This window comes from Mastigoproctus giganteus, chromosome 1, assembly GCF_048544385.1.
Source record: "Mastigoproctus giganteus isolate SK-2022 chromosome 1, ASM4854438v1, whole genome shotgun sequence".
NCBI lineage: Eukaryota > Metazoa > Arthropoda > Arachnida > Uropygi > Thelyphonidae > Mastigoproctus > Mastigoproctus giganteus.
Genome location: NC_143575.1, coordinates 226,911,386 through 226,930,155, shown reverse-complemented (window position 1 = coordinate 226,930,155; position 18,770 = coordinate 226,911,386). Strand labels below are relative to the sequence as shown.

Genomic DNA, 18,770 nt, shown 5'->3' with positions numbered 1-18,770 from the left:
GTGGTCGTCCCGGATCATAAACAGAAAATTTTATTTTTGCAATATTCCACATCCAACAACCTCAAAACGACGTTTGGTGTTCACTGGTTTTCAATAGGATTGTAAGTTGCAGCTCTTTAGTGTGTGTATATAAACAAAAAAACGGCTCTCTTCCAAAGAACTGACATTATTCAAATAAGGAAATATTGTTCAAAATGTCACAATACAAAGCCTGCATTCATGGCTTCATTACTAACAACCACCGTACTAAGTTCAAAAAATGTAAGCCAGTTCCACATCACATCACCACTACTGAACTTCATTGCTGGTGCAGTAAAATCTCAGTGAAACCGTTCTTTGGACATATGCTACACTCAAGCAGGTGTTGGCACTGTGTAGCATGGCTCATCTCCTATAACGTTCAGTCACTGCCGTACTGTCCAATGCCTCTATTCTCTATGCAAGGATAGACGGTGGCGTGCATTGCTGGCAGAGTTCGTTTTACAAGTAGCTACCCAATTATGGTAAGCCATTGTATAAAGGGGTTTTCTGATGGTCATTGGTCTTACGCTTAGTTCGCATGATACATCGCCACACTTGATTCGTTTGGAGGAATCAGGGTTCTCTTTAATTGGAGCTTGAAGTTAGCTGACCTCAAGCGAAAGGAAATAGGGTCCCCCCATGAAGTATCCCGAATTTTTAAAAATGCACAACATGACTATAGACAAATAGAACTGGATAACAAGCTCCGGTGTTGTCTTGCGAGTCGGCTCATTAAGGAGGCCTTTGCCATTTCCTATCACTATCCATTTCAACTGTCGCCGTGTTCGTATGATCATTATTGGTGATCTACTTGGCTTGGAAATGAATGGTCGCGTTACCCTCTCTTCTATTGGCGTACGTTCCCAGCATTTTTTAAAATGCACAACATGACTGCGAACCGAACGCGAGTTGATTTTGAGTTGATTCAACAGCTATCTGTCTAGTGCATATGCACGCTTCTTGACTACCCATTATCAAGTCCTCTGTGAAGAAATCTTGGTTACCCTCTGTTACACATGATTGTCGTTAAGTAAGATATGGCACCTCCGTAGCCAGGTGGGCAGGAGCGGCGGTGCGTAGCGCACGCTTCTTGATTAGACCGGGATTCGAGCCCGTCACCACCAAATACGGAGGATGTGGAAAGGTCAGGGAATGACCACCGCATATCCCCGGAGCAATATGGCCTTAGTTGCTTATGCTCCTAAAAAACAAATAACAACAAGAAGAAATGTTTTTTATATCCTACTTTTAACTAGTACTGTTATCTGTCACATGGCCTCTGCAATTAATTATTACTTCTCGAAGGTGAGGGTCCCAATATAATTTGGAGGATGGCACATATTCCAACTTCATCAATGACTAGTTGTGATTAGCTAATTATCATTTCAAATGCTAAGAAAACTTAATTACTCCGCAGCCACCGTATCTTGTAGCTCTCCCACACAAGAGTGGAAATGGCATGGGTTACCTTCTGTGAACGAAGTTCAGATACACACCCCACCAGAGATGAGAGAAACCTTTATGAGATGTTTTCGCTTTGATTTGTCAATGTCAAACGAACCACTTAGTTGGAGATTTAATTTAATTTCACCCTTTTAAATCGCTTCTAAATAATTAAAACACTATTCTTCACAGTACAGATTTTGCAAGTTGGTTTTTTAACAATAACAGATTTTCACACGAGTAATTCCTTTAAAGCGTGCAATATGTAGTGGTAAACCACTGTGTGTGGATGTTATACTGTTGAGTGCATTCCTTTTCTGAAGGCAGAGTATGGCAGTGTGCCGTAAAAGGTTGAGACAGTACTGGTACATCGTTCCTTAGAGAAAAACGAGTGCCACTTAATGAGTGCCACTACCAAGGGTCATGCGTGCCGCGGGTTGGCCATCCCCTGCTGTATATTAAGGTAACAGAAATTAAAAAACAAACTTTTTTTTTTTTTTTTACTTCAGAATAAATAAGTCTGAAGACGAGTGTGCTTGAAAAGTAGTGGAAGAGTAGATTCTGTTGAAGAAAGGACTGTGGAGAATTTAGGGAAAATTACATATCATATTACAGAGTGTTTTTAAGTTCAATAATTAGAATAACCACTGACACAGATTACACAGGTATGGACAAAATAAATGCAGTAAGTACCGTATTTGGAAATTAAAGAAATAAAAAATAAAAATAAGCTTAGAATGGTGTTAAAAATTCTATATTATCTAAATGTAAATAAATTATTAAATCGTTTATTGAATGTTTGTATCGCTGCATGAAGACAGAAGAAACACAGCAATTTTACCCACCACAGCCCGAACAAGCGTGGCCAGGAGTTCGCATATATAATGAAACATACATATAGTAATATAAAGATGAAATAATAACAGTGAAAGGGTGGTAACTTAATACGTGGAATGCAATGGCCATTGATGAGTTTAAAGAATTGAAATAAAATTAGATAAAATAAACCTAATTAGGAAGCACAAACATGGAATATGAGATTAATGAAAGAGTGCACCTCTTTGTCTGAGCTCCTGTAAAGAACATTGGAGGGCTTCATGAACAATTTGAAGCAATGAGTATCTTCATTACATTTCTATTTAGAGAACTATTAACATATTGAGGCTGCCGTAGCCTAGTGGTCAGGCGCGCGGGTGCATAAGTACACGTGCCTTGAGTGACCGGGGTTCAAGTCCGTGACTGCTGAATACGGTGCTGTTTCTTGTATTCTGTGTATCTTGTAAACTCCTCTGACCGTTTGGTCGTCCCGGAGTATAAACAGAAAATGTATTTTATTTATATGTTTAGACATCTTAAGGTGATCAAAATGTTAACAGCAAAAAAAGAACAAGAGATTTTAAATACACAATATATAATATTTATTGAAGCCCTGCACTTTCTTCACCAGTGAAGTGGCAATTTACAGTCAGCCATGTAAATCTGCATAGTGGATGGATATGGGGAAATGATAAGGTTTATGGATGAGTTTCATAATTAAATTTTTCAAGGATTTACTTGCGATACCTCAGCTTTTTTTGAAAATTTTACGATCAAAATCCATCACTGGACCAGATACTGGCTAAGTATCTGATTCGGGATGAATCTGTCCGTGAGATGCAATCAGTTTTCGTTGGAGCGGAGGAACGGGGTTATCCTTAGTCCATGGATGGGGTCCTTAAGTGGCAGAGGTGTTATGCCTGGGAAGCATCAGCAGTGGCAGCAAGAAGTTTCACAGTATCTGTTATCTTGATGACTTTCATGGTTGGTAGTCTAGGGATTTTATTGTGGTTGCTAGATCAGTAGTGCTACGATTAGTTTGGACCCGGTGCTTGAAGGCGCTTCACGGTATGAGCGGCAGACCCTCCACAGCTCCACACCATATAAAACAGGGAAGTAAATGATGGTGTTAATGTAACGCTTGGTTATGTAATAGGCATTTGTTTGCCTTCTGTATATATCAGCTTTTAACCTTTGCATTTTTGCTGTGATGAAATCTAGGTGATTATTAAATTTAGCTTTCTGTCAAAAAACAACTCCGCAATCAGGGTGGCAATGTATTTTAATAGCTGGCTAAATGGATGGCTAATTAACTGGGTTGGTAGGTGGTAGATGACTTTCATCAACCGGTGAAATACCACCACCTTGCTTATTGGAGGCTTGAAGTGGTGAAACCCATGTTTAGTCTCTAGAGCAAAGTTTCCGGCATCCCCCTCCCTCCCATACTTCTCCTTCAACCCATGCACGGTACTAAGTACTATAGGTTTTGATACCTTTCGTGTTTGGGGTTTTCATAAAAAAAAAAAAAAAAAAAGTCTGAGGATCATCTTGTGTATGTCAATAGCTTGATATCATCAGCATAGCTTATGCAAATGATAAATTACTACTTTTTAGGTTATAATAACTTTAATTCCTTTAAAAGTTGTAGGGAAAAAAACTTACCACCAATTAATACCTTAGCAAGATATACCATGAATAAGTTTTTGATGGAAAGATTCAAATAAAAGAGCTTTTAGTTACGCGGGTAAAAGGGGGTAGTATTAATAGTATGATGAGTTTACTTGGGCCTCTGTTTTTTTCTTTCTGATTTAAATATTCTTTTTAAATGCCAGTAAACTCCTTTTTGTGCGCACGCGCGGTACACACAGGAAATTAATTGTAACACAGGTGACAATTAATCAACACGTCGTCCTTTCTGCGTTTTTTATTTTGGGGACAAAGAATTTGTCCTGAGGAGATAAAGCAGAAGAATAATGGTGAGTTGGTCCAACAGTGCTACGCTTTGCCAATAACTCTTTGATAATTGGCGCAGAATGCGGACTAGCGTTTTGGCACAAGAACCAGCTCCCTTTTTCTTGAAATTGAGGCTAACGCAGCGAATTCTTCTAAGCAAAAAAATAAAAAACGTGTGCATAGTACTTCTTATTCATTGCCTTATCTCGTGGAAGAAAATTTCTTGTGAGTGATTGATTCCCTTAGTAAGAAGAAAGGGATCAACATCACTCATGGTTTTTGATATTGGGGAAACGCAATTTTTGCCTCGGGAACATGTTGATTGCCATTCCATGTTCTGTTTACTTGTGGATTGTATTCGATATGCCGCGGCTCATCACCTGTTACACTCGCAAATTGAGCATCCTTTTTTAATATGAAGCTATTCTTCCGTCATTTATAGCATTTCATGTGATGACGAAATAATTTCCGAATTTTTTTTACCATTTCTGGAGGAGTTCGATACATTGCTGGACTTCCACAGCTCATTATCTTCCAGTCCTCATGGTTATTCCGAAATCTTCCAGACCAGTAAAAAACTAATTTTCAAGATTTCAGGATCTTTTTTCACTATTTTGCAGGTTTCAATTGCATGTTTCCCAAACCTGAAACAAAATTTAATGTTCGCGCTTTGTTCCATCATATAACACGATGACAATACCCCGAGCAACACAACAGTTCTAACATACATGACTGCATGCAAACAACTTACGATACGCAAATGATCTATCCTCGTGAGTAGCGCAGTGCATACGAGCACTGTCCTACCCACAGCGGCTGGAAAAGGTCTAGATTCGAATTCTGTCAATGACCGTTGAATGAGACCAGCCTGAGACTGACAAGTCAACGTGACTGAGTTAGTCTGTCTCACGCAAGGTTGCATGGTTTTTCTCCCAACAAACAGGCAAATCAACCACACAACAAATGCAATTTACTGACAGTACATATGGTGCAATGTCGTCTAAGTCGCTGATGTGCCTAAAACCCAAAAGGAAAAACAACTGTGAATGACTCCTTGTAGAGCGAAGCAGACATGTAGGTCAACTGCCACGTCGTGCTGCATCATGGTCTTATCTTCTTTGGCATGAATGCAAAGGACTCAGTCCTGGAACTTAATATATAATAACATATATGAAAAGAAACTTTGAATAAGAGTATCTTGAAGCTTGAGTCATAACTTCGGAGGTGATTCCTGAAGTCATTCTGAATAAAAAATGTTATCAAACAGGGGTCCAATTCTCAACGGTTAAGGTGTTATGGGTATTTTAAATGTAGTGTGTATGCAAGTGTGCGGAGCAGGTACGTTTATGCAAGCCGACAGGAGCAGCAGGTGCTAGTAAACAGTACACTCAGTCAGGCTCCTCAACCAAACTGTGAAAATGGCATTTACGTTGCCAGTATTTGTCAACGGCAGCATGGGAATTCTACAAAACCCGTGCACAAAATGCATATGCGAATATTCTTCATTAGAAAACGTAAAGGGTATTTTAACAGTTACTTCCTTTACGACACAGGATCTGACCGCACTGGCTGATAGTACACGTGGTACTCGTGTTTTTTTTTTTTTTTTTATGAACGTCCATGCCTTTCTGCGCGAATTTGTATACCCACTACGTATAAAAATTCATGTTCCATAACCGTTGGGAATTGGATCCATTTTGATATAACATTTTTCATTCAGAGTGACTTCGGTAATCACCTCCCACATTATGACAAAGTCGCGGGACACCTTGTATAATAACGTGCATCTTTTTAATTTAATTTGGCAACTGGTACAATCACTTTTCATTGTGTAATTAATATTGAAACTAAACAAAAAAGAGGAGTTTCAATTAAATTCAAGTAGATAACGTTTCAGTTTTGAAATACTAATGAAAAGAAAGTTATGATAGTACTTACACAAATTTCTATCCCCTCTGAAGATTGCATGGAAGCGCAAGAAGTCAGGTCTGTTAGCGAAATCATAACTCTTTGATACCAGGACTTCTTTTATCAGCTCTATTGAACTAACCAGAACGCAACGGCGAGAGCCCAGTTTCATTCCATAAATGTCACCAAACTCCTTACGCAGAGCTGAAAATGCATCCCAGTGTTTCCGATACTTATTAATGATGTGGGAGCAACCAATAATTGGCAGCGCTCTAGGTCCGGGTAAGCTCAGCAGCTCAACTCCCTCTTTCCTCGGCCTCTGTCGCTGGATAAGGTGCAGGAGCAAAGCAATAATGCTAAGCTCAAGCATCACACCTGCGAGCACAAGAGTCACGGGCGACACCGCCATCAGCATCATGGCGGAAATGGGCAGAATCCAAAATATACCTGAAAGTTAAAACAAGAAAGAGTTAACTCTCTCTCTCTCTCTCTCTCACACACACACACACACACGGTTTCATCGTAAAACAGTAATTTAACAACTCATTTAAAATTTTTAAATTGGGTTTGTACATTTTAAAACTTCTCCAATATTAATATAACAAACTAGACTATATAAAAATTCTTAACTGCTGATAAATATTCTATAAGATACCAGAACTGATGAGTCGGATAGACACTTTTAACAATATTTTGGATGGTAAAGTTAATTTAAAATGAAAATCTAAATGAATGTTTACAAATTTATGAATATAATATTTAGATATTTATGAATATATAAATTCAATTTCCCACCCTTTGTAAATATCCCCAATCGTGTGCGTGTAAGCCCGCTTTAGTAATAGATATATGGTGCAAGGAAGCCTAAGGCTTGCTTATGCTGCATCAGCCAAAAAAAAAAAAAAAAGAAAAAGTAAAATAGTATATAAAATAAATAATTAATAAAAGAAAAGGAAATAGACAACCTATGCATTTACCTCCTCGTGTACGTAGCTATCCATTTAATTCGCTGGCTAAATAAAACTTCATGCAATCCAGTCTAAACACCTTCCCCCGTAACTTTAAATTATGGTCGCTTGTTCTAGAATCATTTATAACCGTGAAAATTTCGTTCTTATTCATTTTACTTTTGCTGCTCAGAGCCTTAAACACCTCAATTAAGTCTCCTCTAAGATGCTTAGTTTCCAAGCTGTGCAACCCACATATTCGAAGTCTATCCTCATATGGTCGCCCGTTTGCTGATCTCACTAGGAGAGTTAGCAAGTCTTTGGTCGAGTGCGGTCTTCATACTTGAACACAGTATTCCAAGTGTGATCTAACAATAGTCTTATATCAGTAATTTTTAACCGGGGTGCCGCAACAACATTCCAGGTGTGCCACGTAATTTGCGTTTAAGTTACTTGAACTTATTTTTAATTTATTTGAAATTTATATACAGTATTTATTTCATTATAAAAAGGTGTACGGTATCTTTTTAATTTTGTGGTGATCTATAACTGATGTTTATTTAGTACCTCTATATAAAGAATAAAATTATTATATATATATACACACAGTGGCGGACAAAAAAACTGCATCACTTGTGAATTTTGCAAATAATGTTTTTGCGCTGCATTGTGGGTTGCAGAAATGTTCGAAATGCATTTGTTAGATGGGATATATATCTCTGTGATTGAAATCCGATAGAAGACTCCACCTGATACACCTAATTGCCATAGATATCTTCCCAAAGGGTAAAATGAGTAATTAATGGAAATATGAGAAATCATGAAAATGGCACTCATGACAACCAAACATACATTTTATTGCATTTACGTGAACAAACTGAAATGACCAGTTAATGTAATAGTATTATGTACTGTAAATCATCAAAATAAGTCCTCAATATTTTGTTGTTCCTCGAGCTGCAATTACAACCTTGCAACGATCTGGCATAGAGTTAATAAACTTCTGGATATACGGTTGCCCAATTTCGTGGTACCACATCCTTACAGTGCTCTCCTGCAGCTGAATCTTACTTGTTGGCTTCTGAACAGTTTTAGCCAACATTATGTACCAGAAATTTTCAATAGGATTCAAATGTGGACTGTTCGAATCCGGGCCAGTGCAAAACTGTTATGCCAGCATTTCTGAGGTATGACTGCACCTTAAGGGAGAAAAACATTGTAAGTATGTTTTAAGCCTTGTGAGATAAGAAGACAAACGCATAATTAAATCTAAATAGCATAAACTTACCAATTTTGCTATGTGGCAAGGTGCTGAGTCCTGTTAGACTCAGCTGTGTGGTGATCCCTAATAACGGGTTTCAGGCACTTCTTTAAGATAGCAAGGTAGGTTTCTGCATTCAGCGTTCCCTTAATAAACTTAATTCGCCCCATGCTTGTTATGCATCCCCAGACCATCTGATCGGCTGGGAACTTTACAGTCGGTGTTATGGCGTTATGTAGATCGTATGCCTCCGATTTTCGTCTTCTGACATATCGCTTCCGAATCGAACCATGCAGGTTGAATTTCGATTGTCAGAAAAGATGACAGTGTTCTATTGCTCTTTTGTCAATGAAACATACGTTTTAGCCTAAGAAAGTCACTTCTTCCTTATTTGTTGAGTCAACAAAAGACCACATTCCGAAAGCAGTCTTTGTTCGTGCACTTGTTTCAACACCAGACGCCATCTCAAAGTCCAGGAGCACTAGCATGGTGATTACGAAGGCATAGCCGTTTCAAATATCGATCTTGGGAAGGCGTAGTCACTCTCTTACGGCCTGATCCAGGTCTTTTCTTCACATCATCGGTTTCAGGCTTTAATTTCAGCACCCGGGATACTGTTGACTGGTGGCAGCCTATTTTATCAGCAATAGCACGCGTAGAAAGCCCTTCCTGGGACAGAACGCAACAGCTACTTTTTTTCTTGGTGTCAACTGAACATATGGAGCCATGCTTACACCTCCGCAAAACAGGATACTAATGAGCGTGTATACTCTTCCAACGCCGTATTTATATAAATACCTTGCAATTACTATCTGATGCAATAGATGCGTTATCTGACGCAAGACCTTTGCTTTGCGACAAACAAAATGACTGTAATCAAACAACATCTTATACGTTTTACTACAAATGTTACTTTTTTTAAGGTGATGCAGTTTTTGTCCTCACTTATACACACACAGAGAGAGAATCGGATCTGACAGGCAGGAAATTGAGTAGGGGTGCCATAAAATAAAATACTGTACTTAGGGTTGCCGTTATTAAAAAAAGGTTGAAAACCACTGCCTTATATAATGGATTATGGTGTGTGTTGTCTTGCTGTTATGTGTAATATTGAATAAAATTATAACATTTGGAAATTACTTTAGCAACCTAAAGGTTTCCCTTTTTAAACGGAATTCGGCTAAAAAGAAAACTGATATAGAACCTTGATAATCAGATTTTAATTCCTAAAGCTGCTGTGCTTCTCTTGTTCAGAAAGTTATGGATATCCATGCTCATGGCCTTTCGAATGTGGTTCAAGGGAATCGCCACGTAATGCAAGACTTACAACTATCTATTCAAGAGACACTAAAAAGTAACTATCTGAATACGTAGCTGTTAATTTAGGAAAGCAGGTAATTCATGACGTGATCCAGTAAATGCCTTAATTAAGAATGTTTAATGGATTTCCGAGTACCAGCTAGTTGCGGCTGTTATGATCACACATTGAGTGTCTGTTAAGATGGATTCAATGAAACTGGAACGTTAATTAGTGGGTTCCTCTCCGTAGTTGTTTAGAACACCAGAAAGGGATTGAAGTGTCAGTGGGTCATGTCTAAATGTTTTAATCCGGTTTGTTTGTTCTTAACTGAAAAATAAAAATAGTGCAATCACATACAGGTGGCGATCCAGTCTCGGCGAGAAACTGAACCAAAAGAACCTCCTTTAACTCATATTAATTAAATTATTATACCTTAATCACGTTTAAACGATCCCTTGTCTTCAAGCATTTCATCAAGAGAAAGTGAATAACCACACAATTACACCATGATAATACAACTGGTTTATTTTAGCGTTAAGTTATGGAACCTTTTCTGATTCCTTGTTCACATGCACTGATACTTCATACAAGAGAAAAGGAATAAAATTACAATATATAACTACCTATATACATTTCAGCAGGTACTGACGTCATTACAAAAAAAAGACAATTATCAATCTGCACTGACACAAATATTTAGCTACTAGGAACTGCACATGTAAAACGATTATAACTGGTGTCCATATAGATCACCCTAAATACCTTCAATATCTATAACGTAAATGGCCTTCTTTACTTTCACAAGCAGCGAATATAAAACTCATTAATAACTTACTAAGAAAAAATCGGAAAACGGTCGCGGCATAAAAATATTACTGTACTAGGTTCACCTTTTTAGCTTTGAGAAGAAATTACTTCTCGAGCTATCGGCCCGTCCCCACCGGCATTGTCAGTGGGGTGGAGTGAGAGCGTACACGTTGGTACCCGAAAGATGGTGAACTATGCTTGAGTAAGACGAAGCCAGAGGAAACTCTGGTGGAGGTCCGCAGAGGTTCTGACGTGCAAATCGATCGTCAAACCCAGATATAAGGGCGAAAGACTAATCGAACCATCTAGTAGATGGTTCCCTCCGAAGTTTCCCTCAGGATAGCTTGAGCTCGAGAGAATCAGTCTCATCCGGTAAAGCGAATGATTAGAGGCCTTGGGGTCGAAACGATCTCAACCTATTCTCAAACTTTAAATGGGTGAGAAGTCCGGCTTGCTTGATTCGAAGCCCGAACGAAGGATGTGAGTGCCCAGTCGGTCACTTTTGGTAAGCAGAACCGGCTGTGGGATGAACCAAAAGCCTAATCACTGGCTAAAAATTCGCAATATATATATATATATATATATATGTGAATATATATATATATGTGAATAATATCAAAAAAGCAGCAGGACAATGCCTTAAGAAGAAATTAGAGAAACTTTTACAATATTAGGAAAAAGACAGGGTACCTAAGCTGCAAACAGGTAGGCGAATTGTCAGATCTGTTGTTAACATTAGTAGTAGAACTTTATCGACACAAGGAGGTCATGTGTCGATAAGGTCCAATTAAATTACTGCATTAATCCAAAAAATTTCCTTTAATCGAATTTATAGGTAACATAGAAAAGGATAAAATCAATTAAACAACAGGGAATAGAGAAATAAGAATAACAAGAAAAAAAGTAAAAATCCCCTTATACAAAGGCTTTATCAATAAAAAAAAAGTCTAAAATTTCACCAGACCGACAATAGTGAAGTGTTCAAATTATTTGGAAATACAGTATTAAAATTTATAAAGAGGGTAATCCCATTAGACCTATAGTTAACAATACTGTTTGGCACGAAATTATCAAACCGGCTAGTTAGTATCCTATCGCTGCTAAAGCATAATCAGGTTAAGAACACTTGGATTTAGTTAATATTATTAAACAGGAACAAATAGTCATTCTCTATTAGCGAGTATGGATACTGATTCCATGATCAACCCGGCAGATGAAGAGTCGACATCGTAAAGCGCAGGATTAACAGCTGGGTGGTAGTGATTCCTTTAAAGCAGTGGTGTCCAACCTACGGCCAGTGAATAATTGTTATACGGCACGGGCAGAAAGTGAACTAAAACAGCATTTTAAATTTTGTTAATTTTAAGAACCATGTACATTAGACGCTAAAATAAGTGGAAATAAACGAATATAAAAGACTGTGGCGCTCTTTGCGGCGAATATGTGAGAGTGTTGAAGTTACGAAGCCACGTGTTGGTGTTGTGAATTCTGTTTCTTTTATTTATGTTTTGTATCAAATATGCGGTTGCCTGACCAGAAGCGTGTATACGAAGTGCGACCAAAATGTTCCGGAATTCCAATTATGGCGCGCCTTCTGCTTGACCTTGGTGGCTGCGCAAAAGTGTATGCACAGTACACTTAATTTGAAATTTAACACTATTTTTTCTCGAATCACCCAATGCGTCCCGCGAAACAAATCTAACGTTGAATATGGCCCCTGTACGGGAAAAGGTTGGACACCACTGCGGCCTAAAGCATCAAAATTTTAACAAATAAAACACAGAATTACTAAAATTAGCGTTAGACACCTTATTTTTTAAGGTTAATTCATTGTACAGTTTTAGGCTAATTATCCAATCAGAAGCAAAATAGCAATAGAAAATACCACCCTGGAACAAGTAAATTCGGTAAAATTCCAGATTAGGGTACCCCGTCCAACATGGCGGCTAGCAAAACAGTGGGAAAGCAGTGATTGACAAGTTGTGACTCCGCCCACTGTCCTGCTAGGATGTTTTTCCCCCACTTGCCGTTGTTTTTAGATCGTGAACTCATTTTCCGATTCAAAAACAGCGGGATGGGGAATAAATACCCTACCTAAGCTAAGTACCCCCCCTTCTCGACGACACAAAACAGTCAGAAAGAAAACATCTCCACAATAATCACAACCCAATCATAGAACTCGACCGTCAATCACAGCACTGAGTGGGAGGTGCCTTCACCTGTCAATCACTTCTTTCCTCGCCATGTTGGACTGGGTACCGTAATCTGGAGTTCAGCCGTAAATTTATTTAAGTATCTTGAATGTTATCTTTCTTATGTCGAATATAAAGATATGGAATTCAAAACTTTCCAATTTTCTAAAAGTTACAGATTTAATTAACAATATCCTAAAACCGAATAAATTTCAAAAGCATACAAGGATAAAAGCTTATAAGGTAATAGCAAGACCCATTTTACTCTATGGAAGTGAAACGTGGACAGTTAAATCAAAAGATGAGAAGAGGATTGAAAGTGGTGAAATGAAATTTATTCGCTGAACCAGTGGCTATAGATTTTTTGACAAGAAGAAAAGTTTTGATATTTGTAAAGAATTAGGTATTGTTCCAATAATAGACAGAATCTACAAATACAGAGGAAAATGGATTAATCATTTAGATAGGATGCATCCAGCAAGATTACCAAAGAAAATTATGAAAGTTGGAAGAAGAGATCCAGGACGTCCGAAGAAAAGATGGACTGAGACCAGAACAAGCCATCTGGCCTAAATCCTTGAAAGGATGATGATGATGACAGTTTTATGCGCATCAAAGATTTTGGCTATATTGCGCAGTGATATTATGTTTGTGAATTGAGAGTTTTCTGTGGTCAGTTTGTGTGTTTGCCGGATGAAGAACAAGCGTTTTAAGAAGGAAAAAAAAAAAAAATCATGCTATCCTCGGCTGAGATTAACTGACTCAGCCACGTTGTGAAAAATGCTCATAAAACTCTTCACGTCATTGACAGGATTCGAACTCGGATCTTTTCCCTCCGGTATGGGGCGGAAGCGATTCTAGCAAGTTTGCTTCCCGTGAGAACTGTATTTTAAGGAAAAATAGAGGGCCAAATCGGATACTGATTCATTCAGTATCCGCTAAAGTGTCCAAGACCTCGCGGCAGCACAGCTGAGATAATCGTCGTCCTCCCCACGTGAGTGGAAAAATCAGTCAGTCAGTCTCAATTAAGGATTGCATGGTTTTATCTCCTGGAAGCTCACGTTTGTCGTTTAGCAAACAGGCAAGGACAACGCAGTACACGCAATTTACAGACACAATATAATACTGTATAGTGATTCCCCATAGCCTTAGTTGCCTTCACAAATTATTACGTTAATGAAAAGCTGCTAATCAGCGTTTAAACAACAAATCGATGGGGGTCTTATCGTAGCACTGAAGAACAGCACATAAACGGCCTGCTGCACGCACAGGCCTTTTTATGGACCTTATTAATGGAGCAAATTATGCAAAGTATAGATATAGTTGTACGGTCAAATAAAAATTTCAGCGGCTCAATCACACTATCTTTTTAAGCACCAGTTTTGATGTTTCATGAATTTGCTTTTGCCAGATATCTGCATAAAAATATTTTGGAATATTTTAACAACACGAATGCTTTTAGATTATTTTTAATAACTTGAACGCATTGATACATTTATAACAGCTGGAAACTTCTGGTGCGTTTTGCCCCAGTTCGACCACTATTTCTAGTCAGTGGAAGAAGATCATTAATATACATATACTGGAAGGAAAACAGTAAGTGAAAGAACAGAAGTTTGGGGAAATGCATTAGTAGCTGAGAAGTTGTATAAGGCCATGGTTAGCCCGCATTTTGAATATTGTACACAGTTCTGGAGCCTCACTTTAGGAAGAATGTAGATTTGCGGGAACGGGTGCATAGAGAGGCAACGAAATTAATGAAGGGAATGAAAGGGTGGTTTACCAAGATAGGCTTCAGTTCTGCAAATCTCAGCGCATTGAAACTCGGCACCTGCGAGGTTATCTGATCGAGGTTTTTAAGGCTTTGAATGGATTGATAGCATGATTTTTTTCTCCAGGTAACTCGGATTTTTTGTCCAGCAAACAGAAAAACAGGCAATTTACAGACAATATACATGGAGCAATACGGCTTTAGTCGTTGATGCTCCTAAAACCCTACAACAACAAAGGGCTCCATCCGGAGTTAAATCGTTTACGAATTTTAAAAATTAAAACCAGAATAATTATTCTTGTTTTTGTTACTCTACTAAAAAAGTTATACTAGCCCATTATATTATCGTCTTAAAACTTTTTTTTTGCCGTAAATTAAAAGAAACAGAATGATAAATATTCTGATAAAATACATATTTTGTTGTAAAGTATTAGAACACTATTTTTTTTTTTTATTCAAAATCTCTTTTGAATTAATAATTATTGTAAATATGTTGTAATACATTTCCTAATTAATCATTAGGAAATATATTACAATAACTGTCCACGAATATTTATTATTCATGTTTTTTTTTTTTTTTTTTGTTTGGTGGTTCTGATAAGATTTTGCACAAGGCGCCTCAGGCACGTGGTGTTCCTGATTAAGCTTCTTCAAAATATCATAAGCGTCTTGCCATGACTTATTCTGCTTGCTTTTCATTGCACTACCAAAACCTTCTCTGTTCTTAGCAGTCTTCTCCCCCGTTGGAGGATGGGCTCCTTCCACAGGGGTGCCCCTCTGTCCCTTTAACTTCCAGTTTCCAAGGGGAAAGTCTTCTTATTATCCACTTTTTTTATCTTCACCCCTTTTCTCTAAAACTCAACTATCACCCCGCGCACCCTTTCAAATTCAAACTTTCAGAGGTGTTTTTTTTTTCGCTTGGTGCTGTCCCTGGCAAGCTCAGGTAACGTCCATGGTTCGTCCCCGCCAGAGACTCTCTACATCCTATCTACCTTCTCGTGGTGGCGGACGGACAACAGGAGTCTCACTTGGGGCCCCGCAGCTAAATGGCCGGAGGAACAACATACCAACGCAACCCAATACTACCTTACGCAGACTACACCAAAACTTACACAATCTCTGGCCTTTACAGAGTTTGTACTGTAAACGCGGAATTGGTGTGGGGGGGGGGTATATGGTGGGTTTGGTAGAGAGTCTCATTCACAGCGTTTACTGCACTGGGAGGAGCAGCTGCTGTTTTGATTAACCTCTTTCATTGATGGAATCAAACTGAAACGGATGTAGTCTTTTTTTTACCACATTAGTTGCATATATTTTTTTATAATGCTTTACACTTAAAATTCACAATTAATTAATGATTTTGTAATTATTGTAATTGTTATTACAACAGAAACCCTTTCTATTGTTCTGTCCCTCAACAGCATGGTCTGATGATGGGTTTGTTTTTTTTTGTTTTTTTTAGGAGCATTAGCAACTAAGACCATATTGCTCTGGGATATGCGGTGGTCATTCCCTGACCTTTCCGCATCCTCCGTATTTGGTGGTGACGGGCTCGAATCCCGGTCTAATCAAGAAGAGTGGGCTACGCACTGCTGCTCCTTCCCACCTGGCTACGGAGGTGCCCTGATGATGGGTATCGGCAAGATGCCTGAAACGTCACCTTAATGTATAGTGAGTGGTTTAGGCGATTGCTTAATAAACTATATTATTAATTCACGTGGTATATGAGTGGTATTAAATTATAGTAATAATCTATAGTTTTACTTTCTCTAAATTTAGCCATTCTTTTTAATTACAACCCTGTATTGTATGGAAATAAGTAATAATAATTTCCGAATTTCTATTTGTCCGATTTTAATGATATGTGGGATGGCTCGACAAATATTTGAACTCGGACATATCTGAACATTATCGCAGATTAGGCACTCGTCGATATTTACTAACATGAACAATCAGACCACTGTTTACACATTTTGCGTAGTGGATGGTTGCAAGGTAATTTGAATACCACAAGGATGGCTTCAAGCATTTGCCCTGGCCAGTCCAATCCAAAGGTCTCAATCCTACTAAGCATCTATGGGTGGATGCTCAGTGGGATTGAGACCTGTGGAAAAGCGTGTTTGCCAGCGCATTGCTCTAAAAATTCAGTGATGTAACTTTATTGGGTACTCTGTCAACGTTATTCTAGGAATTGAGGACAGTTTTGTTACATGAATGGTCCAGTTCCTCCTGTCATCTTTCAAACACCTTGTCGACTCCATGCTACGTGATGTCGGAGCAATGGTACCAGCCAGCATGATATTAGCTCAAGGTCCTAATAAAGTGACCAGCGATTGTACGAGTATTTCGTTTTATTGTCAATGCTATAACGAGCTTCAGGACTTTTGAAACTGAAACTTTGCTTTCGAATCCATCGAATTTCAAGTGAAGTTCGGATTCTATGATTGCCTCTCACATAGCCCCTCGATATCGCTCTTCAGGTTGCACGTTTAAAAATAGTTATTGAAGCCATTAATCGTGATTTTTAAATGACTAAATTTGAAGAACATATTTTATTGCATGTATAACTTTTATTTAATATAAAAATAAGATAAACAAGTGAGATTTTCAAGCCTTTGTAGGTTTTCTTTACTACTCTCGAGTCTTTGTAGGTTATCTCGAACGCTTCTCAGATTTACTAAGCTTTGCCACTAATAGAATAATTCAATTTTTTTTATTATAATAGCAATATATTTATATATTTATGCGTTTTGTCAATAGGCGTCGTTTTCCAATAATGTTGAAATGACTGATTTTGATAAAAATTTGACGAGAACCAAATTGGATTGACTCCGCGCAGGTTGAACAGTGGTTATAATCACCGTCTTCTCCACACCTCGTGGAAAATGCTCGGGTTCGAATCGCGTCAATGAGGCAAAGAATTTTTATAAGCTTTTTCACAACGTTGCTGAGTTAGTCGTCTCAAGCGTGGATAGCAAGGTATTTCCGCGAAAACTTGGGTTTTTCATCTAGCAAAACAGGCAAATCGACCAGAGAACACCGCAAGGAGATCAGTCATCGCAAGGAGGCGATGTGTTCTTTTTCTCTAATATGACAGATTTTGCATTCCGTTTGGCTTCTAGCAATGGAAACAGTTTATTTTTTACTCTTAACTTTCTCTGGATTGTTCTTCTACCATTAAAATATCATATCTTGAAGCGAATTCAGAGATGTTCTTTATAATGATATTTAGCTAACTAATAATAATTTTATCAGTGGTTATACGTTCAAGGATTTATACATATATATAAATCTATTAACCCGCGCTGAGTGAAAAAAAAGTAGTATACTGTATTGTGAAAATTATTTGAATGATTAAAACTATATAAATTGTAGCTGGAAGTTATGGTATTACGAGATATGAAAGCCCTCTGCTTTTCTGTACTGGGTGGTAAAAGGCTCGGAGTCGAACCTCGTCAATGACGCGAGGAATTTTTATAGGCTTTTTTCACAAGGTGGCTGAGTTAGATCGGTCTCAGATGTCTGCTGCACTTAATAACGCTGCAACAACGGCACCGGATTGAAAAGGCCTGACAGGAATTTTTACGGGATATTTTCATAACATTGGAGAGTCAGTTAGTCTCAGGTGACGGTTGCATATATATACACACAGGTATATATATATATATATTTTTTTTTTTTTTTTTCCCCTCTGCAAACTCGTTTTTTTCGTCTATCAAACCGAAAGATGAATATATGATACAGATAGTATATTGGCGCTTAACTCATAATAAAACCAGAAAACTATATATCTATGTGAGTGAAAGATTAGAAACAGTATAAGAATTTAATCCTGTTAATATCCAATTTAATTTAATCCTATTAATATCTTATTCAATTTAATCGTTAAAACAAAGTATCATTTCAAAGCACGTGAACTGTTTTGTGGGAGTATATTTAAAAAGAACTTTACTTCTGTGTTAATGCTAACAGAGTAATATCAGAATTTGCAGATATACACTCAATGATCACTGAACTGTGACGCCCTCAACCGTAATGGACTATGCCGCATAGCTCGCAGTATGAAAAACCGTACAGCTTCGTGCGCTAGAGCAATAGTAATTTGCATCTGGTTGTGCAAGTCAAAGTGATAAAGTAGCAGTCATGGGACGTAGTAAAGACATCACGGAGTTTCAAAAGGGCATGCATGATTGTGGGAGCTAGTGCGTGGGTATTTTTGTTACATATTGGAAACGGCATGTCTTGTCAGTTGCTAACGAAACACTGTAGTTAAGGTGTAAAAAAATGGCGTTGAACGGGTCAAACCACCTTCCACCGACAGAACAGTAAAGGATTACACAAGATATATTGG

The 18,770-nt window shown here is 38.1% G+C and overlaps 1 protein-coding gene across 3 annotated transcripts in view; it reads right to left on the bottom strand.

The window, feature by feature from the left end:
• Window positions 1-18,770, bottom strand: part of LOC150091567 (cytochrome P450 307a1-like) — a 315,165-nt gene that overhangs the window by 12,346 nt on the left and 284,049 nt on the right. For all 3 annotated transcript variants that reach the window (XM_090384610.1, XM_090384606.1, XM_090384603.1), the window contains exon 2: window positions 6,172-6,588. In XM_090384610.1, coding sequence (XP_090240736.1) covers window positions 6,172-6,559 — 388 coding nt within the window. In that variant the 5' untranslated portion in view covers window positions 6,560-6,588. The remainder of the gene's footprint in view (window positions 1-6,171; window positions 6,589-18,770) is intronic.